Raw genomic sequence first — 25,699 nt, forward strand, 5'->3', positions numbered from 1 at the left:
AATTGTGAGCGTTCTATTGTACTATACAAAAAGATTTAGATCATATTCCATATCCTATATATCTTGCTTCTTGACATTTTCTTGTTTGTCTTCGTATATCAGTTCAAACTTGGTTTAGTACAACACAATTCTTAAAGCTCTAATGGTTGCCTGAAATATGTGCCTTGTATTTCTCACGATTGTGGTTAACCTCTCTGAACTTGGGTGTTCTTTAAAAGGTCATGAATGGCAATGAGAGGTGATGTTACCTGGATCATGGGCTCAGTCAGCTGATCCTCATCCACCTCTAATATGATTCTCCTGATCTCCTCGTATGACATACGGAATGACCCCAAGAAAATGGCTGAAGGAGAGAGAAACAGAAAATACATTTACATCAAAAGCTGTCTGCAGTAATTCATTAATGGGTTACCTTTGGATCCAGAGTGTAAGTGCATGTACACGGCATGCTAATAACACCAGATGGAGGAAAACAATATGTTTGATTTTTCTGCATTTTAAACTCGTTTCAACTCTGGCCCAGTTGGGAAAACTTCAGAGTATAGACAACATTTTTATATCAAGACAACTGTTGTTTTCACGTCAAGATGTCCTGAGTTACATCTAATGTAACAAACTGACAAACTGTAATAAAAGGGAAGGTAAAAGGAGTGAATGAATGAAGCGCTCGAGTGGATGATGGACAGTGATCTGACTGCAGATGCTCAACAGGGACACGGACGCAATTTCATTAGACTTTTTCCATATTACAAAACTTTGCTCATTTAGACAGCATACGGCGTTAAGAATCAGAGCTCATACATGCAAAAAAGAGAGAAAAGGAGGGACAGAATTATGAGGAGGTAAAAAGAGTTGAGTTTAAACCTTTAAAAAACAGGTGCAATGAGAACTGTGCATGAGAGGGGATGAGACAAGGTACTGCATAATACAGCAAAAGACAGGTGCATGTGTGTATACCCAAGACAGAGGCGTAAAAATAAATAAACAATAATAAAAAAAAAAAAAACAGGACACCTGAAAACTTTTTCGTTGTCAAAATACTTTCTCCTACCCCAGCTAATTATGCAGAAACAACTGTAAGTAAGCCATTTGTAGGTTGATTTCCTTGGAAACTGCAAACACCGTATTTTTGGCACTATATAAATTGATCTGTCTGTTTTTACTGGCCTGTCCAGCTCGATATAACAACACAGCCTAAAACAATTTGGGGCATGACTATATATGTTTGTTCAATCAATGGCAGATGGTGGCAGTGTTCAAAAAGCGGTTTTAAAATAGGGCTGCAACTAACATTTATTTTGATAATCAGCTAATCTTATTATTATTTTTACTATTCTGGTGATTATTGCAATGATTAATCATTAGCTCTTAAGCCATTATTCAGCTTGTATTAAACGTGCTTACTAACAATAAAGAGGACATAATCATCTTTTAAAAATACCTCTAAATGACATTCACTGAATTAACAAGGAAATAATATATGTGGATTTCATTGTTTAATTCATCAAAAAACTAAATACTGCAAAAAAAAAAAAAATAAACATTGTTATCAAGTGTTTGTTGTGTTTTCCATTTCAAATCATCCAAAAATCTTTAAAACAAGATACATTTACTTTAGAAGATACGTAGAAGATATTTAGACTTGTTTTAAAGGGCACCTATTTTGCCCCTTTTCACAAGATGCCATTTAAATATTAAGTGTCCCCAGAATGTGTCTGAAGTTTCAGCTCAAAATACCCAACAGATCATTTATTATACCATGTTGAAAATGCCAATTTTTGGGTGGGAATACAAATTAGTTGTTGTGTGTGTGTGTGTGTGTGTGTGTGTGTGTGTGTGTGTCTTTAAATGCAAATGAGCGGGTGCTCCCCGCCCTGTATCTAGAATAGGGCGGAGTTTTGACATCTCTGCTTGGAATAACTAGACATCATAAGCAATATGATTGACAGTGAATATCAGAATCAGCTTTACTTAAAAAAAGAAGAAAAGAAAGAGGTGTTCAGCCCGATATGTTTGATCCAGTGTCCGACACTGATGAGGGAGAGAATCCATCAGAAGGAACAACTTTGAGAATGAACCAGTTAGTTTCCAAATGGTTATTAGATACATTTATTTATTGTGGCGTTTTTTCAGCAGTTTTGCAACGATGGATGAGCAAAACACCGACGTCTGTCGGCAGTGTCCATCAACAGTCGTGGGTGGGGCTTGTGCAAAGTGATGTTAATTTGTACAGAATCTGCGAACGGCTTGTTCTGAGACAGTGTTTATGATTAATAGGGATAAAAAAAGGACTGGGTGGACTTGTATCATTATAGGGTGATTGTGTACACACACTCTCAACACATTTATGTTCAAACACCATGTAAAGTGAATTTTGCATAATAGGTCGCCTTTAAGTGCGAGTATCTTGAACATAAGTGTGTGTATTTTTCAAATAATTGTATTTTATACTTCTGCGAGTGCTGTAAAGACAAAATATACTAATAATTAAGATACATTCTCTGTAAGCAAGTCTAAATATTTTATATGTTGCTTCTCACATAATGTATCATTTTTAAAAATATTATATTCAACATTCTCCGACATATTTTATTTTTTATTCTGCAGTACAGCTCCTAAAGTAAATGTTCATAAGGAGTTTTAGATATTTATATTTAGATATTATATCTTCTCAATAGAGCTGCGAATCTGCGATTGTCTTCACGATAACATACACACCGTGACACATAAATTATGATTCACTACATCGCGAGCCATCACGTTATAATCTAGCTATGTAATAAGTGTGCGCCGGTGATAAGCGTCTCCGCGTGAGACTGTATCAGCCAGCAGAAATTTGCGCTATTTTTCAAGTGACTCATATAAGCGGCACAGAAAAATGCAAGTTTTGGAGATTGTGTTTATTTATACAACTGGTGTCCTTATTATTTGAACTTTAATAAAGGATGCATTGAAGATATAACGTAGGGGTGTTTAATTTTTTAGACATTCTAAAGAATTTTGCTCAAGCAGAATGCCAGGTGTGACGGCATGATGGCACTGCTTCTGTATTTACTTAATTCGTACTTTGCGATCTACATCCCCTGAAGCTGTTTGGAAAGTTTAGTGTGTGTCTGGACTGTGAGCGGTGTAATTTTTCCTCTCCTCAATCAAGTGTGAGCTGAAGTTCATCTCTCCCGCATCATCATTAGCATTTCAAATGATCTCATGTTGCGTTAAATTAGATCAAAGGACTATTGACAATGGAATTCTCTTCATCATCTAATAATTTAAGCCCTATATGAAAACAACATTTATTGTTATTTGGTTTCATGAAAATGTTATCGGAAAGGAATATTTAACATTAAATGCTTAGCAACATTTTAGATGAGCGTTTTCACTCCGGAAAAACTGAAAGGGACTTTGGGGAGGTTTCTGTTATGTTCTGGAATTTTTTCTTAATGTTTTCGGTTTTCGTACCTTGGTACGCCACTGAACTGTTTGTTTGTCACAATGTCAGAAGAGTCTTTGTCACTTAAGCCTGAACTGTTCAACACATCTTCAAGAAGATACCGCAATCTTTTGGGGTTTCTAAAAACACAAGGTGATGTAGGTGAAGTTTAGGGTATTATTTTCAACCATTTTGAAAGCAGTAGCTAATGGTATTAACAGCTAGTCATATTTATGGTGACAAGCCTAGGCGTTAAATACGCCTATCTAGACCCCTGCGTCCGGTTCCATTCGGCTTTGATAGCGGTTTATGAACACAAGAATGTGTCCTTTTCTCCAGTTTAGAACAAGCAGATCATTGTCCATCACACACAAGATGAAGCTTCTGTATCTGGAAAGATACAGGAACTGCTGCATTTACAAAAAGACTCAAGAGAACAAACATAAAACCCATGGACAAATTATTTAATTGTCCATTAGCAAAATAAAAGACAAGGAATAACATCATTCGGTCTGCCTCAATTATGTCCAAATCCACTTGGAAAAACAAGTAGATGGACGGATGGATACTCACAGAGGTTCTGCGCTATCTTTGGGTCCAGCACTTTCAGTTCTTTGACTCTCTTCTTTATTGATTTCTTCTCCTCCAGGTCATCCTCTTCTTTTCGAGCTGAAAATGATAATCACACGGTTACACACTTTATAACCACACAATAGTTTGAAAAATGCCAGTGTGAACAGAGAGAAACTAAAACAAACAGATTAACACGTGCACAAACACACAGTCAAAGAACTGACAGTGCCAAAAGCAAACTAATAGGCTACAGCAGTGGGAACGCATTACCCCTGCACTTAATGTTTCAACATTACTGTCAATCACATGTGGGGAAAAAACTAGCACTATTTCATCTCAAACACAAACATACAGAAAACACTGAATAATTAAAGAGCAAAGGCTTGTGGGAAGAGAATTAATGAGGACTCGTGGGGTTCTGTGATATGTTGACCTCTCGGGGTCAGATGATGAGCAGGATGACATCGAGTAAACATGTTTGAACAGTGCTGAGGGAGGAGGACAGGGATGTAAGGAGTGGTAAATAAAAGTTGCCAGGACACTACCCAGAGTGAGTGTCAATTCTCTAGACAGCATTTTTATTTATTTCATTTCATTTTAATTATAGACATGCTGAACTGCATATTATGCCCCACAAAAACATTTAATAAAAAATATTGTCTAGACAGGAAGCTTCAATTTGATTAGTCAAATTCGTAGCCTGCCCCCGCCATCCAGCACACACAACCAAACACGCCAAGGGGTCTCCCAGACTTTGGTACCCAAATATTGACAGGTTAGCATATTCTTATATTTTCACTAATCGCCGAAGTGTCCTTGGGCAAGACACTGAACCCAAAGTTGCTCCCAATGGCAGGCTAGCACCTTACATCATTGGTGTGTGAATGGGACGCAAAGTAAAGCACTTTGAATACCGTTAAGGTTAAAAAGGCGCTATTTAAGTGCAGACCATTTACCATTTATGCTAAGGCAGATTCGATTTGAAATTTGTCACTGCTTTGCCACCCAAAAGTTTTACGTTGGCAGCCTCAACCCTACATATGCTGAAAAACACTGTGTAGGATGGCAGATCTTAATGTGTCATATGATGCCCAAAAATGGCATCTAGGCAAACAGCTTCACTTTTAACATTTTAGATGCTCTAATGAAACTCAGAGCATGCTGTCTAGGTAGGCAGCTCACTAGGTTTTAAAGCACAGCCGATGTGTTTACAATGGCCATGGTGAGAGAGTAAGGGGTTTGGCATTTGGCAAGACAGCTGTGAAGAATGAGATTAGAGCCACCCAGCTGTAATGACTGTGCTAAATGAGGTCACTCACTCACTGTATAGTCCACACACAACATTTTAATCATTTGCATTTTGAGATTTTAAGGCAAGGAATTAAATTAAGTTCTTTCTCTTGTTCTTGCTCTCATATACAAGTACGGGTACTACAGCCAAAAATTACTACTACTATTACTAATATATCATCATCCACGGTCTAACAGAATGAAGAGCTGCACAACAAGGGAAAAAAGAACATGAGAAGAAGAAAAGAGCTGAACAGAGGAGCAGATGGAAAACAGCGGGTTTCAATACAAGTTTAATTATTTAAGACACCAGATTAAGAGAAGTAAACGCAGGTCTCAGGAGAAAAGTGCATAATTGTCTTGTGCACTAATTAACACGGCGGTCTGGATACTGGCTCAAAAGCACAGGAGTGGGGTTAATCTACAGTAAAAGAGCCCTATTCACACAAGCTGCTAAAAACACTCAATCTGAGTCTGCCGCAAACACTCACACCCAGAGATGACAATGATTACAATTAGGGCTGTGAATCGATATTTAAAAAATAATAATCAAGGATTAATCACGATTAATCATGGTGCATTGCACATTATAAACATAATTCCTTTATACCAGAGGTGCCCAAAGTTTTTCCTACAGAGGACCAAATATCAATCTTGATAGAGGGTCGTGGGCCAAAAGAGAACATTGCATTATTGCATAACATGCATTGATAAAACATTTTTCCCCCCCAAATATTTTGGCTAATAAATGAATAGCCCACAAAACAAATGCACAGGCACAGTAGATGTAGATGCATTTCTCCGAATTTGGAATGGGGAGCTTATATTAAAAATAAAAAAAACAAATAAACGTAGCAACTCCATGCCAATTTAATAAAACAATGAACATTAGTCAGACATTAAATGTTCTGCAAAATTATTATTGTATCATTAATAATATTTTATTTAACATCATGGCTATTTAACACATCCAGATATTATTTTTGATTATATAATTATTAACTATATTGTAGCATTTGATCATTTTAGCAGGTAAGGGTGACACCGAACTGATGCAAAGCGTGAGAATTGGAGTGCCCGTCTATGTTATGGTGCGAGCATCTGCCACTGACTCCACACCATCTGCACAACGGACGGCATGAAACAAATAATGTGCAGCAAAATTAAAATGAAAAACGCGATGCATATATTAATTTGGAACTATATTAGATTGCAGGGGGATTTTTTAGCCCAGAGCCTCCGTTAATTTCTGACCCTGAAGATGTATCAGGTGTTTAAGTGTCTCTCTTTATCATGCAGCTGGTATATTACACAAAGTATTCTTGCTATGTCTAACTTTTTTGCAAATGTGTGGCATTATGAAAAATGAGGGAGTGCCAAGATATGAAAGGTGTTTACTGATTATAAACAGGAACGATATAGTTTTATTGTTTAACATTACTCTGCAATTTTAATGCAACGAAACGCTTTATAGGGCTTACACGCCATATACTTAAAGGTGGGCCAAGTCATAGTGGGTCAACTTTGGCCCACAGGCCCTAATTTGGGCATCTCTGCTTTATACTTTGTCTCAAAAAGCTTGCAAGAAATTGGTTTGTTATCATTTTAATTATTTAAATGTGTTCATGCTAAAATTTAGAGTTAATTAGACACATTTTTACAAGTTAAAATCCAAGTATTTGTTCACATACCATAAAATCAGTGAATTTGACTAGACCATTGGCTAGTAAATGTTAGTATGTACTCAGAATTTTAACCAAAGTGCAATGAAACTGAAAAAGATATTGAGCAAACCAGGAAGGGGGCATCTTTATATCTGTTTATGTAGCATTCATATATACATATATGACTTCACATGCTATAGTATGTGAGAGTGTATATTTTAATTAATATTTCAATTTGCATCATTTTAAATCACAATTTAGCCTTTATAAAATTGACAAATTTCAAATTGTATCAATTTATGTCATTACATTGCATTCAAATATTTATTCAAGGTGTCGTCACTGAAATTTCATAAACATTTTTACATTTACATTTATGCATTTGGCAGACGCTTTTATCCAAAGCGACTTACAGTGCACTTATTACAGGGACAATCCCCCCGGAGCAACCTGGAGTTAAGTGCCTTACTCAAGGACACAATGGTGGTGACTGTGGGGTTAGAACCTGTGACCTTCTGATTAACAGCCCTGTGCTTTAGCCACTACGCCACCACCACTCACCAACACAAACACAAAATATTCACAAGTTAATAATGTTTTCATCTATAAGTCTATTAGAGCTGTATATGAGGCTAAAAGGCTTGCCTATGTAGGCTACAGACAGAGTAAGGTCAATAGGTTTTGGAAAATAAATATTAAATGTGACCGATATAAAAAAAAAAAATACAAAAAAAAAAATATCAGGCTGATGGACTCTGGCTGTGTTTTAAACATCTGAAAGGGAGGGGTAAGCATATGGGAGGGGCTTATGCATTGTGGTGGGAGGGGCCACATGTCAGGAGGAGGTCAGAAGGATAAAGCAACATTATTGGAGGTAGAAAATCTCCCTTGCTTAAACACCTAGGCTCAAATCCAGCACTCACACACTTACTGTACATCGGTGGCTCTTCCACAGGTTCACTCTCCTCACATACTTTAGAGTGCAGAGAGAGAGAGAGAGAGAGAGAGAGAGAGAGAGAGAGAGAGCACGCAGAAAGAGTAGAAAACAAAGAAAACATTGAATAACAAAATCCAAGAGAACAGCCAACAGAAAAAGACATTAGTAGAATAAATGTGCCAAAAAACAAGAATATTACAGACAGAGGAACAAAAGTGAACATTCAAACCAAGAGGAAGTACAGACATGATTTCTCATTAGACTTTCACAATTAATTGTTAATTACGATGAAACTCTGGATCAGATAGATTTGATTAGGCAAATTCTGTGATGGCTACAATTTGAGAACGTAAAACCCCAAATAACTAATTGTGATCATTTGGCAAAATGGAGAAAGATCATTAAAGATTCACGTTCTTGATGTAATTGGAACAAATTGGCTGATTTATCCTGTATATTTCATGAGGAGCTCAAAGATCTAACACTGAATCCATGGTGACACTATTGATCCAAAAGTACAGTCCTTCATATCAGCCCTCTCCAACAGAGAGACATAAAAGGGAGTGTGTAGGATAAAAATATGGAGTATTGATCTGCTTATCATGACAAACAGTTGTGCCATCAAAACCACATTCATTCATTACACAAAAAACTCAGTTTATGCATGGTAAATGTATATATAAATCAGATCATACATGATTCACGGTGCCGTATCTCTGAAGCACACACAATGCATGAGTATATGGCTAGTAAATGAATGATACTAAGCTCATTTAAAGAGTTTTCTCTCTCTCTCTGTGAATGGAAAAGTAAGGTTTGAGGAATTTATTAAAGAAAAAGACCAAAATAAATAGATAAGATTGTGAAAACAAGGAGGGGAAACAACAACAGTCTTTGCATTCAAATTGTACCCGTCAACTGTGTACCTGTTTTTGTCTGGTCGTGGCCCATTTTTCATCATTATTTATTTGAGACATATTATATTTTAATAATTATATTATTGTAATATAAAAAGTACTACTACTAGCGGTGTAAATCGGAGTTTCATCACGATACGATCTTAAATCGATTCTCTTGGCCTACGAACTGATATTTGCCGATGCTTCAAAGTCTGCTGCGATACGATTCAGGGGACTGATCGATATTCTGATATTACGTGCATATTTTACACAAACAATCATTTTGTTTTGCCCTCAAATGCAACCAATATATAATTAGATATTTTATTCAGCTCTCTGCATCAACAATAGAATATCCACAACAAAATAAGGCAATTCAAACATTGAAAACATAGAGATAATATAAATATAAACTCACACACAAGTGATCATCACTTGTTTGATGACAGCTGATTTTCAGTCCAATTCAAAGTACTTGCATTCCCATGACTTGTTTCCAACTATCTGTGCTATCCGCAGTGTTCATGGCTACAACTTCCACAGTTGTAATGAAATATTGTGTTACAGTTAACTGGGATAAATGTTAGTAAGGGTGTTGATGTGTAAATCCTTGTAACTGATGCTGGAGATGAGCAGGTGTTTCTCTTTCCCTCATTAGTGCTGTTCAGAATTTCGGCGTTGTCAAGATGTTTCACATGTTTGAAGTTCTGCATGGTATTTTAAAAAAGCAAATTCTCATATCGCAACGATATCGATGTAAGCCCGAATTAAATCGCGCGTGAGCCACTCTTCGTTTATGAGGAGCGCTCGCATTTTAAAGAGCGCCCGGTTGATGCACTCGCACAGATACGCTCAATGGAGCTCGTGATTCTCGAGAAGCAGAGCGCAATTTGGCTTCACAGACCACAACTTTGTACCACATGAAAATCATATTTAGTGCTCATTAATTTAAATGAATGTAATACGGTGGCTTCAACACGAAAATGCGTACGGACATGGCTGACATGAGTATTAAAATAAAGGAACGTCTAGAAAAAATGTCTATATCGATATTTATGCGTTGTATCCATGACATTTGATCGTTGGTCACTGGATCTATGCATCAATCCAGATGATTGGATTGTTACACCCCTAACTACTAGTTCTACTACTAATAATACAATTTAAACATTTTAAAAGAATCTTAACTTTTCTTTAGTCAAGCTTAAGTTTATTTAAAAATTGTGAATTGAACCGAACCGTGAGTTCAGTATCATGAGATGAGTGAATCCTAACAACCCTAAATAATAATTATAATATAATAGTATTAATAATATTAATTATTATTAAAATATCAGAAATTCAAATTATTATAATTATGATCATTATAATATTTTATAATTATTAGTATTATCAGAAATTATAATTATTATAATTGAAATATGGAAATGTACTGCTATTATTAATATTTACTATTATTTATTAGTATTACTATAACCCCCATATTGATGATTATGATTACTCAATAGTAATATTATATTGCTATTATATATACACTTAATATTATGTTGCTATGCAGACTAGTTGGGGTTAACATATATCAATGAGTTCAGAGAATTTATTTAATTGAATGACAAACATTTGTAGTTTAATAATTAAATGAGGTCATATCACAATTTAAAATTTTATTTTGATTAATTGTGCAGCTCTAGTTTTTAACATAATGAGGGTGAGTAAATGAGCATCTTCATTTCTTCTGAAATATGTGCAACACACACACATACAGACTCTCTACACACACACACACACACACACACTACTACTACTACTACTACTATTGTACAGCTACAATACTGTAAGAACGTGGAAAGGGTTAAGCCTGCGGCCCCATGTACACATTTTTGTCTAGTGCCATCATGGAGACTGGTGAGATATCTAATGACACTTATTTCAGGAATATCAATCAGGGAGTGAGAAAAAAACTTTCATACCTTTCCATGAAAAATACAAAAAAAAACACATGCAGCACCTTTAAACAAACAAATAAACATTGACCTTGAAACAGAGCAGTGCTTTAAAAGTCTATGTGTTACGTGCTACACTGCTGACAGATTCAAAGGGCACGTTAAAGGCCAAACACAAGTCACTGAACAGCCTTAAAAGCCCCTTGGAAGACCACTTACACTTTAAATGTGTCTGGAATGCAGAGTTGGAGGGACAACACAAATGTTGCAACCCACAAACCCATTCTGCGATTCCTGTAACGCACTTTTAATGGCAAGTCATTAACCCCATCAATTAACATTTAGATCACTGATAAAAGGGCAACCGACATGCTATGGTCTAACGTCCTGTTTCTAAATGTCACAATGTCTGTATACATCTAAGAACAGACAAGTGATGTAAATGACAGGGTCAAAACTAAAGTATCTCACAATAAAATAAAGTCTCTCTCGGTCTCCATTTTGGTATGCTTGGTCTTGGGTTCATTAGCCGATCGAGTGCTGTTATTATTGGCAGTCCATTTTGCAGAAGAGAGAAGTGTGCACGCATTAATGTGTGTGATTGTGTGCGTCTACTTCCATAACAGAAAATGAAGATCCTGCCAAATCACTATGACAACAGGGAACTCATTAAGCAAACAACCTGTAAAAACATCTACCCCACATAGTAACCAGGAAAACACATCAAATCAGGAACATTCTCAATAAATGGCATAACAATCTGCTGTCTGACAGAAGAGAAAACCTCATCAGAGGAGAACGAGACTGATGATGATCTAGAAAAATGACACTATCATTTCTCCTCCACCCCCCAAATCTCTCTCGCTCTCGGTTTCTCTCTGACTTGTGTTAAAGAGAATGGGAGATGAAATAAACAGGGATTGAAAGGGAAAGAGAGATGGGCTGTCGGACCCGTGAGACAGCCTCCAGTGTTCCAGCCCATCTGATCAAAGGCTTCTTAATCATTTCACAACATTACTGCAATGTTACTGCAACGTCAATACTCTGATGCTGAGCTAAAGCACTCAATTCACCGACATCAATCTATGTCTTTTTCCACAATGAGCATATGGACAAGAGAAACGTGTGTTAAAAAAAGAAGCAATGAAAGTAAAAGCTGACAGTCTTCATTTTCAGTTTTTCCTTCAAACAGTTTTGTCATTTTCATTACTTTTAGTCAGTTAATGTATATGGCATATAATATGTCAACAAAAGTAATCTCTTTTAGTTGATGATAATGTGAAAAATAACAATGAGTCAAACTGTGACAGTCCAGACTTTTATCCTACTTAATAGTATTATATCTTTAATTATAAAATATTTGTTCAAAAAAACAAGTGTAAAATTGACTAAAACTAAAGTTGACAAGAGACATATTTTAAATATTTTTATATTTAAAACAACAATTTTCATGTTATTCATAAGTTTTTAGAGCCTTAAAAAGGAAATCCTAGTTTATCCCAATTTTATTATTTGATATATATAAAGCTAAATATGTAAAAATGACAACTTAAGGTGTATGAAGCACACATGCAGAAAAGCACACCTTAAAAAATGACAAATTATGATAATTAATCATCACAGCCCTAAAACAGACAATCACTATAAATCACAATTATTTGCTTGACAATTAATCATCAGAAATATTTGATAATTGTGACAGTCCAAGGATCAAACCTAAAGGGCCTATGGTATGATTTCAGTCATTCGGAAAACACAGACAGAATTGGGGAATACAAACACAAAAACTGAATTAACAATTAAATGCAGAATGTCATGTCATTGCAGATATTTTGCAAACAATGAAAATGCAGTTAATCAAATAAAACAATGCAAAATGAAACAAATAAAATGTATGTTCTAGAGTGATGATTAAAACACAAAAGGCTACGATTTCATGAAATAAATATACAGTCTGCATGTGCAGCACACTTCATAATGAATATGTGAAGCCGGCCACTCATACATGGACAACACTGTATAAAGAGCCAAATCTAAATTTAAAAAGGCATTTGTCAAAAGTCTAAAATTATAACAAACAAAAAGCTTGTTGTGTAACTTAATGTGTAACAACCTGTCAATAGCACAAGGCACCAGGATGACAGTTCCTTCTCCTAGTGTAATGCAAAACAACAAGTAATCAGTCATGACATTTGGAACAATACACCTACAAATGAAATAAATAAATAAATTGGTAGTCTTTGCTGGCTTTGTTAATTGCATGAATGCTCAGCACAAGTCTCTCTGGTATTTTTAAAAATCCACACTAAAGTAAACATTAAAAAGAGATTAAACCATCTGTGGAAATGAGAGGCATGCAATGATGCTTTGATAAATCTTGATAAAGTGCATAGTTACTGGATGATTGGTGATTTGGGGCCGAAGCTGGCAGCCCTGATTTTGTCTGTTTCTAATAATGCTGCAGTTTTTGTAAAAATGTGTTCGTGTAATAAGATGATGCCACGGGGAGAAAGTAATCAAAGGACCTGGCAACAGAAAAAGCCCGTAATGTTAAATAAAACCCCAACGTCACAACACTAATTAAACACTCTCCTTTTTCCTTATCCATCTCCATCCCTCTAGCTTCTTTCTGTTGTACCTCACAATCTACTGTAGTAATAAACTTTATTTGCATGCAGTGCCTTTAAATATAGCTTCTCAAGGTGCTTTACATAGGAAAAGAACAAGAATATAAGAATTAAAACCAAAGGCTATTGGACCTGAGAAAGCCACAATGAAGCCCAGGAAATGACAGTGGAAATGCAACTGACCCCGGAACGCAGTAGAACATCCTCATTTGGCAACGATAGTGGAAATACGGCTAATGAAGAGTTAGCGGCCCAAAATGTAACCCTGTGGCACACCAAAGAGAACTAGACCAATCTCAGACCTATATCTACCCAGAGAGACAAACTGCCAACGGTCAGAAAGATAAGCCCTGAAACAGTTTAAAGAAGTCACAGAGACCCCAAAGTCAGTTTCAAAATGAGTGAGCAAAAGATTGTAATCCACATTGTGGAAAGAGGTACTGACATCAAGAAAAATGAAGATATAAAAAGAGCCAGAGCAAGAACTTATAAGAGCCAGAAGCCAAATTGAAGGCACTCAAAGAGATTATTAACAGTGAAGTGATTATGTAATTGAGAGGAAACAACACGTTTTAGGATTTTTACAAGAAATGGGAGATTTGAGATAAGACGACAACTTTTTATGGTGTCCAAATCCATGTTCTACTTTTTTTGGTACTGGAGTTACAGCAACCGTTTGAAAATGTTCTGGCACAACACCAGTGCACATGTATTCATTTATTATACTGAGACCAATGGGAAACTAGTTGGGAGAGGATCAAGTATGCTAGTGGTGACTTCCATATGCGACACCTCATTACTTAGAGAAACATGTTGAGAGAAATTTGAAAGAATGGTACTTGACAAACTGGACAGAGGTGTGAATCAGTATTGAGTCTGTTTATGGACATTGTCAATCTTGGTACTAAAAAAAAAAAATCTAGAAAAATATTACACAGTTGTGGTGAAACAGACAAGGTGGTAAGATTTGAGGAGTCTTTTTGTACAGTATGAAAGATGCCTGGGATTGTTTTGGTTGTTTTCAATTATCTGAGAAAACATAAGATCATCTGGCAGATTCAGATAAAGCTTAATAATCACATAAGTGGTCTTTCCAAACTTAATAATACACATTCAAGCCAGAAAGATGCCACCTATGCTCAATTTTACAACAAGCAGCCTTCACTGAGGGCAGACTGTCATTATTCAAGGAGACGAAAGCAAGGAGGAAAAGTAAGATATTCAAAAGTAGCAAAGGTATCGAAGCCATTTTCGAGAAAATTATTTAACATATATACATGCATAAATAAATATACATATATAAATATGTGCGTGTGTGTGTGTGTGTGTGTGTGTCTCTTCATGGAGATCAGAAGAAGAAAAAACAACTTGGAGTAAACGACAGAGGTTTCCACTTTCAGGATTTTACATTGCAAGACACCTTTATGACCATTTAGTCCAATATCAACAGACAAGAACTGAAACCACTGTTTAATGTAAAATCAAAACAACCCAATAATGACAGGAAGTTCTTAACAATCACAGTTTATTTAGGTCAAAAAGGCTTCATTATACTTTGGCGTTTGACAGACGTTGGCAACGATGGTAAACAGTAGAGGAGTGGCAGCCAAACGTACCTGCGTTCCCCTTAAACCAGATATCTGATCAACCCATCTCCAAATGTCATCCACAGGTTTATGTTTTTCTCACACACTGTCTTGTCTAGGGACATGCCAGGGTGGTCGACTATTTCTTACTTTGTGCAATATGCTGTTTTAGTTATTTAGTCTATTTATTTGTTGAATATCCGTTTGTATATCCCTCTGGAATTTGTCTGATTGGGGTTACGTAAACATAACAGAGCCTAATTATACATTATCATCCTTAACAATATAGTCGATTATGAAAATTGGTATTAGTGCACATCTCCTTGGTCCTGTCATCAGTCTTCTCATTTTCTTGCCCGGTCCAGACAGACAGACTTTTCTCTATGTTCTTGTTTGGCAAGTTTAACATTTAGAAACAGGATGTGCAGTTTGCAGTCTGAATTAGGAAAGACTGGGGATTCCAGAATGAAGGAAAACAGACAGGGATAAAACTTCAATCAAATGCTGAAGAAAATCCATCACATTTTGAAAGCCGTCAATCTAAATCACAGTTGGTTTAGCCTTTAGAGGCTACAGAAAATAAAAATAAACCACTGGGTCAAACACATACCCACAAACTCATAAATATGCAAAAACAAGCTTAGAAATACTTGTCCGTGTCAAATGTTCATGTGACTGAAACTTTCTTACTCTACTTTGCTATTACCGCAGCACTTTGAGACACCTCTGTGCAGTGAAAAAGTGCTTTCCATAATACATTACAAAAAAAAAAATAAAAAAAATGATTGTATGTTTCAGGGTTCAGAGCATCTCCTCCATCTTCAGCACACACACAAGTTGTAGCCAGTTCTGGAGTAAAAGCTTCACCAGGGCAAGAACCATTAAAAACACTCGTCACTTACGAGAGTCCTCTAAATGCTCAAAAGGCTAAATTCTCTCTGCAGTGTTAATTCACATATTCTCCCCAAAAGAAACATTTCATCCTGTCTCCCTGCTTTATTTCATTCTTTCCATCAGGGTGCAAGATAAGTGGATGATAGGGAAAACAGGTCTATTATCAATTCCTCATTGCGCAAAAAAGGACGAAGCGTGGATGAAAAATCATCTTTGCAAAATATAGTCGAGGCTGCAAATGTATTTTAAATGAGCCGCTACATTACGCTGCTGATGTAAGAGCCTCACATGGCAAATTGTAAATAAATTGCACAGCCTTTATGACGAGACTGCAGAAAACAGATAGAAAGAGAGAGGAACAAAAAAAGGATGTAAGAAGGAAAAAAAGTGATACTGAGCTACACAGGAAAGAGAAAAAGGAAGAAAAGACAGAAAGGGGGTAATAGAAAAGGGTCCATTATGGTAGAGAAGGGTGATTAAAAGTAAATCTTTCACTGTCTAATCTCTGCCTCTACACAAGAACAGACATGCTCATCATTTATCTCTCTCAACATCAACTTAAGCTTCATTACACATGATCCTCTTTGACTAATCAAAATCTGGTTATAACTCCCGCTAACCTCTTAGACCTCTACTCTTTCATTTGCCTTACACTCGCACACATTCACAGACAAAAGTGAACAAGAACACCTCTTTGATCTCTCGGTCAAAACAGCCCCAGATGTTCAATATATATATATATATTCAACCTTGTCAACTGAAATCAAGTCCATATTCCAACCATTTTCACAAGAAATCATCTCTGTACAATATGTGTCACAAAAGTTTTTAAATCTCACCGTTACACACTTACTCACCTGACCTTAAAACGTTTAAGTTGGAATGATCATTCATTTCAACATTTGACAAATTATTATTGCTACAGCAATCACTCATTTAATCTTCACTCAGTCTCTGATCTGACAATCTGAATATTTTATAGAAATAAAGAACACTCAGTCCACAACACCGCATAACAAAAACAATAAAAATGAGGAACAGAACCGCAGTGTTACACAAAGCAAGTTGTTGGATGGTGGTAAACATTGTTTGTTTGTTTTTTCCCCTAAAATTATATATGAGCTTGGTTTGTACCTTTTTTTTTTGTTTTGTTTTAAAGCGGTAAAAAAAAAAAAAATCAGGAAAAGCAATTGGGGAAATAAAGATGTCAAAAGAACAAACATGTAGATAGATTATTTCTAAAGTAATAAAAACAAGTGTCATTTGAAAATTAAAGACGTATCAAAGAGTGTCAGTCTCGTAACATTACAAAATATGTTCAAGGGTCTACATAGACACAGAGTCAAATCATTTCTCCTCTCCTGTCAAATGATAGACACAACAGAGGCCCAGATGAGTTTTTCAGACAAATATCATCACTGATTGCACGTCTCTCTCTGGAATAATCTATACTGATTGTTCAATGGCGCCATCTAGCAGTCTGAAATGTCTGAGTAACAACCGCACATTCGGGTTTTAAGTCATATCGAACCGGTCATCCAGGTATTGCGAGTCATCTTTCCTTGGATTCACTGTGCAATATCTACAAGCCAATACAATTATTTCAATTGTATTTCGTTTCAATGTTTCATGAATATTATTTCGTTATTTGGCAGGTACTCTTGTAATAAGCTGGATAATGAGAATTCTGATGCAAACCAGAGGTGCAAATCAGCTGCTAAGCAATTAATTACAGAATGTCAGTGCGAATCAGCATTTTGTGTCCATGTTTTTATGTATTTATTTGTTTGGTAGCCGTGTAATCAGCGAGACAATGTAACGTTCACGTCGGGGATCTGATCACCCTGTATGGCCTTATTTTGAGATAACAACAGGCTGACTGTGCATTATCCCTTACATACATGTTAAAGAATAAATGAATTGATCATTTCAATAAGATCTAACCTTCACATGAAATCACATACTGTCAGGTTATGTTCTGCTTTTGATGAAGAACGCATTTCTCGGCCGGTAAAAAAGTATGTTCTTTAGGTATGCAGGGGAGTTGTTTGAATACATCCTGTACATACTTCATCTGGGAACATGGGCATTGTCCGTGACCGAATATATGACATAATAACAACCACCAAAAATATCAACTACTTCGGTTATGTTAAACAAGCACAATTTAAGCACAAGGAACTATTAATGCCAACTAAGGAACACAAATAACATTAAAGAGCAAAGCAATTTAAAACAAAGAGGGAGAATAAAAAATTATTACCAATAATGGTCCTCAAACTCTTCTTGTACTTTCGAGAATGTATTGACAACAAATGAGTTCATATTGGTTTTTATATATATCTTATTTAAGTTTGTTAATGATAATAACCCAGGGTGTGAACACTCACAATTGAACCGTTGCTTTCACAAAGATGATGTAATCGCCGATAAACAACAGGAGACGAATGTGGAAACAGTTATAGCATGCATGTGCCAACCACCTGTGTATGGGTGTCAAAGCAAGCATTCATCTATACGTGCTAAGCATTCACGTCAAAACTGAAGTATACTTTGGGTCTTACGGTCAAAAAGTGCCGCTTGACTCTTGAATCTCCCTGGATGTTGTAGGTACTTTGAGTACTTCTTGCATACTCTTATGAATACTGAGGATTCAGACACCCAACTCTACTGGCATACTATTCAGTAAGGAAGTATGCATATCCAGACGCAATACAAGTCATACATATCATGTGATGATACGTATAAGTGCATGCCAAGAATATTTTCACAACCCTATACAATTCACCATGAATTCTTTTGTGTGATTTAGGATGAATGTTTAATTCACCCCACCAAGCCAGGCTTTAGTCCTGCCAAAGGTGTGTGGGGTGACCAGAAAAGATCACCAGAATCCTTTATGAAAGAACTGGAGCTTGTGAAAACAGTGGGAGTGGGAGCATGTATGTGAGAGTGGGCCATCTAGAGATCAGTACATGTGTGGGTTTATTCTGTTTGTTAGCGGACAGTTATAATGGATAATCACATGAGAGAGCCAAAGTAGATTAAAGTGTTTAGAGTTTGTTCTGCCTTCTAATTTTAAACAGGCATGCACAGAAAGTTAATGAATGTAAGTGATTTGATGAAGTCCATCACTTTACACCAAGTGAATAGGTGAACAGCCATTCCCACCACCAATGGGTTCAATCCAGTCATCTCATTCTCTCTAACATGCACAAACATTGCTGAGATCATACAATGAGCATATCATACCACAATACCTTATTATAATGACCTTGATCACATGAACTTGTTAGCAAGCATCTCTACAGACATGTCTATTTTTCTTACTTCCTGCGACCAAGCGGCAATATCTCATAGAAAGAATAAAAACTAATTAAAATGCCAAAACTAATGTGAGTGAGAAAGAGTAGGCATAATTACCATTCAAAAAGGTATGTATCTGAGAATGAACTAACACCTGCCTTTCAGTCACACTCTATTTCTTGGACTCCCCTCCTCTTTTGTCATATCTTGGGGATTCATTCATGTCTTTCAGCTTGCGTCTGGCCCATTGTTATGATATTTTAGAGGAGCTCTCCTAATTGGTCGCAGATGATTGTGTAGTGGCTGATGGACTAAAGGCCAGAGCTAGTCATTTGGCTGCTCTATTCCTAGTGTCTGTCTCTTGGCAAGGTGTATCTAATGTATCTGGGAGACACAGATACTCAAAGAGGTCTTCAAAGGTAATCCCTCCTCTACAGAAAGCTGATGAGAGATGCGACTTGAGAGCTTAAGAGATGACAGAGAAGTTCAGTTATTTACTATATAGACCGAGAACAGGCCTTGATATAGCCTATATACTGTCCAAACCAACTAACTCTCAGAAAACAACTAAATTTATTGACCATACAATAAATGTGCATTGACAACTTGACCCCTGTAATTAACTACTTTAAGAATCACAAACTGTCACGGTCCACCAGCAAGTACAATACAATGGGAAGAAATAGATCATTTATTATTTATGTATTAAACTAACAACACCGTGTCAAATTAAATTTAGATTTCAAACTCGCTACACCTATATCTTACATTTAAAAAATGCAATAAAAAAGGCAGCCATAATTTAAAATATTTATTCCAAATATTTATTAATTTTTGATACCTGAAAGTGATGTCTCTTGTGATGGATTGCATATAAACTTGTAATCATATCAATGTAATTATGTTTTCTCAAAAAAGTTAAAAGTCTTATTCAGGAGTTCCTTGCATTTATTTGAAATGAACTTTAGGCAACTTCATGTCAAAGGAGTTTTTACCAGAAGTTCATAATTTATATTTGGTACAACACATGTTTCTGTGTTTACAATTTATTCTTTTAGCCTTGACCCAGACTTTCAATATTCAAGTATGGAAATACACATCCACCTGCCTAATATTGTGTAGCTCCCCCTCGTGCCGCCAAAACAGCACCACCAATTGTACAGAGTGTTTATGTGAGTTAACGTAGACTTTGTCAGTTTGAAACAGTCTGGCCATTCACTGTTGAACTCTCTCAACAAGACATTTCATCTACAGAACTGCCGCTCACTGGATGTTTAGTGCTTTTGGCACCATTTGGCGGAAATTCAGATTCATGGACAAATTGTGTCTACAGTGCACTTATTACTGGGAAAATCCCCCGGAGCAACCTGGAGTTAAGTGCCTTGCTCAAGGACACAATGGTGTTGGCTGTGGGGATCGAACCAGCAACCTTCTGATTAACAGTTCAGTACTTTAGCCCACTACACGCTTTAATACGCCACCACCAACACAGAATACAGAAATGTATTTTATTATACACATGTGGTATTTATCATTGCAGTTAGTCGCCTGATTACGCTCACTGAACTGAAACCACTTGCTTGATTCACAGGTGTGGGACAACACCAATGGCTGAATAGTCTCACACGGAGAGAGAGAAAAACTAATTATATTGTGTCATTTTATTATAACAAGTGGCTGATGTACATGAACAATACATCTATGAACACAATTTTTGTTGCTGAGAATGGAAATTAGGCTTCCATTTCCTTTCTCCCTTTAAAGGACACCAGTGTTGTCTGGATGAGGGATCACGTTCTAGTTGCCTGACCTGAATAACACATATGTACACAATTAGCAATGCTTGAAGAGAGCCGAGGTAGAGAGAGAGAGATTGGGAGAGTGGTGTAAATGAGTGGATGCCACTAATAATGGCCTGTGTGTTTCCGCACCAAGCCCGTGCTGCTCAATCGGAGGGCATGGGGACAGTGGCACAGCGTCCACTTAAGTCCTCAACAGTCTTTGGTGATCTAATTAACATAATAAGATACGCTGTCCCATGGCTGCACCGAAGGTAAACGCAACAACCAAGCAGAACGAAACCCTCTAATCACGCTGCTGCTCAAATGTTTGCCATCAGATTCCTGATAAACTTCTGCTACAAGGTATGATAGGGAAATTACAGTCACGACACAAGGCTGAATTAATAAATAATGGAGAAGCAGATATTAATTGACTAAAATGACCATCTGCAAACAATGAGATGGCATCGATAAGAGGAGAATTGGAACAAAGTCGCCAGCACTTAGCTTGGGTATATAAGTATCACATAATCATAGCACATCTCACACACCCAGAATGAGTGTTCGGTGACGTGTCCAGGTGTGTATAGCAAACTGAGCTGTTCTCAAATAATCACATCACTGAGCAGAAACAGTCACAGCGAGTAATTCCGCTCTTCAGGAATCAAACGTGTACACAATCATATACTGCATAGAGCACTAGCTTTTAGGGCATGGTTTTGATTCAGATTTACCGATTCAATTCCAAATCACAAGCTCTTGATTTGTTTCCTATTTTGATTAGTTTCTGATTTATATGGGTATATTTCAGTCATCACTTCAATTTTGCTTTCATATGAAATAAATTATCTGTTAGCTAATGCTATTAGTTATTCAGTGGACCTTTAAACTATGTAGATTTATAATTACTATCTCATAGCTGTAGTCACATTACGTTTTTTTTAAATATACAGCTCTGTGTATTCCATCAACTAATATGATGTCTTGAATTTGCATAAAATATATTGTATTAGTTTATATATACACAAATTTTTCAAAAGTTTAGGGTCACTTACTCATTCTTTCTTTCTTTTTCACATTTTAGAATAATAGTGAAGTCATCAAAACCATGGAATATCATAAATGGAGATATGGGAATTATGTTGTGACAAAACAAAATCCAAAATAAATTAAAACTGTTATATTTAAGCATCTTCAAAGTGGTCACCCTTTGCCTAGAATTTGCAGACGTGAACTCTTGACATTTTCTCAAACAACTTCTTGAGGAATCACCCTGTGATGCTTTTTAAACAGTATTCCCATCTATACTGTATGTTGGGCACTAATTGGCACATTTTCTTAAGTATTCGGTACAAGTCATCCATTTCAAAAACTTTTTTTTTTTTTTAAATAACATTTTAGATTTATAATGAAATTAATATGGTGGCACAATTATATTTTTGTCTACAAAATGTATTTCAAACATTTAGAATATATCTTCAGATCAAAAAGGTTTTTAAGATCATGAGAAACTTTTTAGGCAAGTGACCCCAAACATTTGAACGGTAGTGTATATTGCAATGGGAATTTTAACTCTTAAACTCTCATCCTCCACAGTATTAATCTACTGTGTTATAGCCATCGTGAAGCCTCGTTCATGATTCAAATCAGGTCATCAATGGCAACGTGTGTGTGTGTGTGTGTGTGTGTGTGTGTGTGTGTGTGTGTGTGTGTGTGTGTGTGTGTGTGTGTATATTCTATAAGTATTTTCATTGATTTGTAGAACACGTGCTAAAAATCCGGCAACGTTTCTTTAAGAATATCAGGAGTTGGGCCTGGGTAGCTCAGCGAGTATTGATGCTGACTACCACCCCTGGTGTCACGAGTTCGAATCCAGGGCGTGCTGAGGGACTCTAGCCAGGTCTCCTAAGCAACAAAATTGGCCCGGCTGCAAGGGAGGGTAGAGTCACATGGGGTAACCTCCTCGTGGTGGTGATTAGTGGTTCTCTCAATGGGGCGTGTGGTGAGTTGTGTGTGGATCATGGAGAGTAGCATGAGCCTCCACATGCGGTGAGTCTCCACGGTGTCATGCACAATGAGTCACGTGATAAGATGCGCGGATTGTCTGTATCAGAAGCGGAGGCAACTGGGACTTGTCCTCAGCTACCCGGATTGAGGTGAGTAACTGTGCCACCACGAGGACCAACTAAGTAGTGGGAATTGGGCGTTCTAATTTGGGAGAAAATATAATAAAAGAAAAAAGAAAAAGAATATTGGGAGTCTGTGCGTCTGTGTTTTCGGTTGAATGCACATTAAAGCTAAAGTTTGTCATTTCTGAGGCATGAAGCAAAATTGCAAAAATAACCTGTCTCTTCAAATCAGAATTATGTATATGCATTCCCATCTGCCATTGATCAAACAAAGAGGAAGTCCCGCCCCTAATGAACAGCACTGGTTGAAGAATGTTGTTGGGTCCAAGCGGGTCGCTCAAAAACAAAAAACATACAATAAAAACAGCGATTTTCATAGCTCAACAGAAACAGTGTTTACAGTTTGAGAAAATTAACCTATGAAATGCTTAGTTGTCTCTGCATATTAAGTTGGGACAGGAGAAAGTATTTTAACACTGAAAAAGTTACATACTTCAGCTTTGAGCATAAAGGATCTCGACGCTGAACTTCACCACTTTATTACTCAATCACTGGTGAGTGAAATCGGAACATTTACCAGCCAGTGGCTAATCAGAGACATTATGGGTTGAGTAGCGCACAATTTGGTCAAATATGCGAGTGATATACTCGCATTGTAGAGTGTTGTGCATAGAGTATAAGACTAACCTTGGGATTTAAGAATCAATATCTAGATCATTCAAATGAAGATTCATGATGCATCAGAAAAAAACTAAATTATTACCCAGTCCAACTGGCCACAGATAGCACAAACTGAGAAAGTGGTAGAAACCATTTCTCATGCTTTTTTCTGATGCTGTAGTTAGTTTTGGGGCATAAAAGATTTGACTTGAAAAGTTTTAAAGCTCTATAATGACAATTCGCACCACAGAAAAGCATTAAGCATTATTTAAATGCACTTTCTAAAGTGTAACGGCTGAACTGTGGCAGAGGTGAACACTTTACAGAAAATGTTCACTTTAACTAAAAGTTAAAGCGAAGAGTCATCCATGATCAAATTATGAATGTAATGAGATGTCAAGAGAGCCAAGGGCAAATTTCAAAGATGAAATTAATAAATAAATAGCACTTTCTTTCATGAGCTCCTCTCCAAAAACATCAGACAAGACGGGCCTACCGGTCTATTCTTCATCCTGTCCTCTAATCAACAATCAGTTTAAAGAACAAAAGCTGAATAACTTTGTCTTTAGTCAGCTGTCTGGAAGATACAAAAAAGTAAAACACAAAATAAAATAGTATTCCCTTCGATTATTCCTTCAATATAGAAATCCACTTGTACTTTTTATCAACAAACCCTATTATTTTTACTTCAAGCCGCTTTGAGGCTGACCTTGAATAACGGAGTATGCAAAGGGAATGCGAGTGGCGTATTCGTCTGGGGGCAGAGGTGTGAAAGATGCAAGAGTTCGGAGTGAGGGCTCTCTGATGCTGCATTAGGAATGCAGTTCCACATCCTGCAAAGCCAAAGGGAAATAAAAAGTAGGAAGGCTATTCAACAGCAACCAATTTAAAGGCCTCCAGAAGAGCAGGGCAAGGAGACGAGTCTTAAAACCCCTGCCCCCTTGGAAATCCATCTTGGTACGGCCATCTCATAAACAATTCTATTACCTGGCTTCCCCAGGTGAAATTAAATGTCATGGTTAAGTGTGACATGAATGGAGAGGGGGAAAATCGGCACAACTTGGCAGAAATTTCATAGCAGTTATTGCCTGTGAGGATTTACACCGGAGGCACAGGTAAAGGGTTCTCTCTCTAATTGATAACAAGGCCACCTTTGATGATTCATGACTACAAGAAACTGTAGTCTCATGGTTGGGTCTTTAATATTTTGATAATGCTGCTCTACTGTAAAGGTGTTCACACACTATGGATGGGCAAAATAATAAATGTTCCATTAATTGGTTTTATTTGGCCGATTCAACACAGATTCTGAAAAGCAATGGATCGATCTTTGTGTACGGGGTCTAATTAACATGAATCCTGCAGCACAGGGGTCCACAACACTCAGGCGGTCCAACATCCTTCTTCCCAGTTGGCGTTTGCGAGTGGAGCGCATGTAACGTGTACAGCAAGGGAAGCAGATTTAAACACGGAGACGGTGCGAAACAGCTAAATCCATCCATGTAGAAAATGTTGAGAGAGTACAACTTTTACTCGGCTCTGTAGCAGCAGTTATTTAGTTATGAATGTAAACAGAGTTATTTCTAAAGTAAATGTAAACGGTGGGAAAAAAGGCTGAGTTGTATCAAAATATTTAAATTAGTATTGTGTAATTCTAGCTCTGTCGCTGTCTTGGCAAACAATAACAAGAAAACAAGAAAAACTTTCACTGCTATTGGCTTGGTTCACTTTAGTAGCTTTAAAATGGCTCATGTATTATAATCTTTCAGTGTTAACCAGTAATAAGTTGAATCTTGAAACATACACATATACATACACACACAAAATTTGAGGGGGTGGTCTACAGGTCTCCCCCCACTGCTTAGAATCCAGTAGAAAACACTGCAATCTTATTTATTCTTAAATTAATATTCTATGTATATCTTTAAATTGGGGCTGTCGATTTAACGCGATAATTCAGAACGATTAATTTGACAAAAA

General features: G+C 36.7%; 1 protein-coding gene across 1 annotated transcript in view; it reads right to left on the reverse strand.

Moving 5' to 3' along the window:
* The window catches only part of diaph3 (diaphanous-related formin 3), a 427,644-nt gene that overhangs the window by 180,591 nt on the left and 221,354 nt on the right, over positions 1-25,699 (reverse strand). Inside the window, exons 18-19 of the mRNA XM_052101613.1 lie at positions 4,004-4,099; positions 249-343 (exon numbers count right to left, since the gene is read on the reverse strand). Coding sequence (XP_051957573.1) covers positions 249-343; positions 4,004-4,099 — 191 coding nt within the window. The remainder of the gene's footprint in view (positions 1-248; positions 344-4,003; positions 4,100-25,699) is intronic.

The sequence above is a fragment of the Xyrauchen texanus genome, chromosome 32 (genome assembly GCF_025860055.1).
Source record: "Xyrauchen texanus isolate HMW12.3.18 chromosome 32, RBS_HiC_50CHRs, whole genome shotgun sequence".
Classification (NCBI taxonomy): Eukaryota; Metazoa; Chordata; class Actinopteri; order Cypriniformes; family Catostomidae; genus Xyrauchen; species Xyrauchen texanus.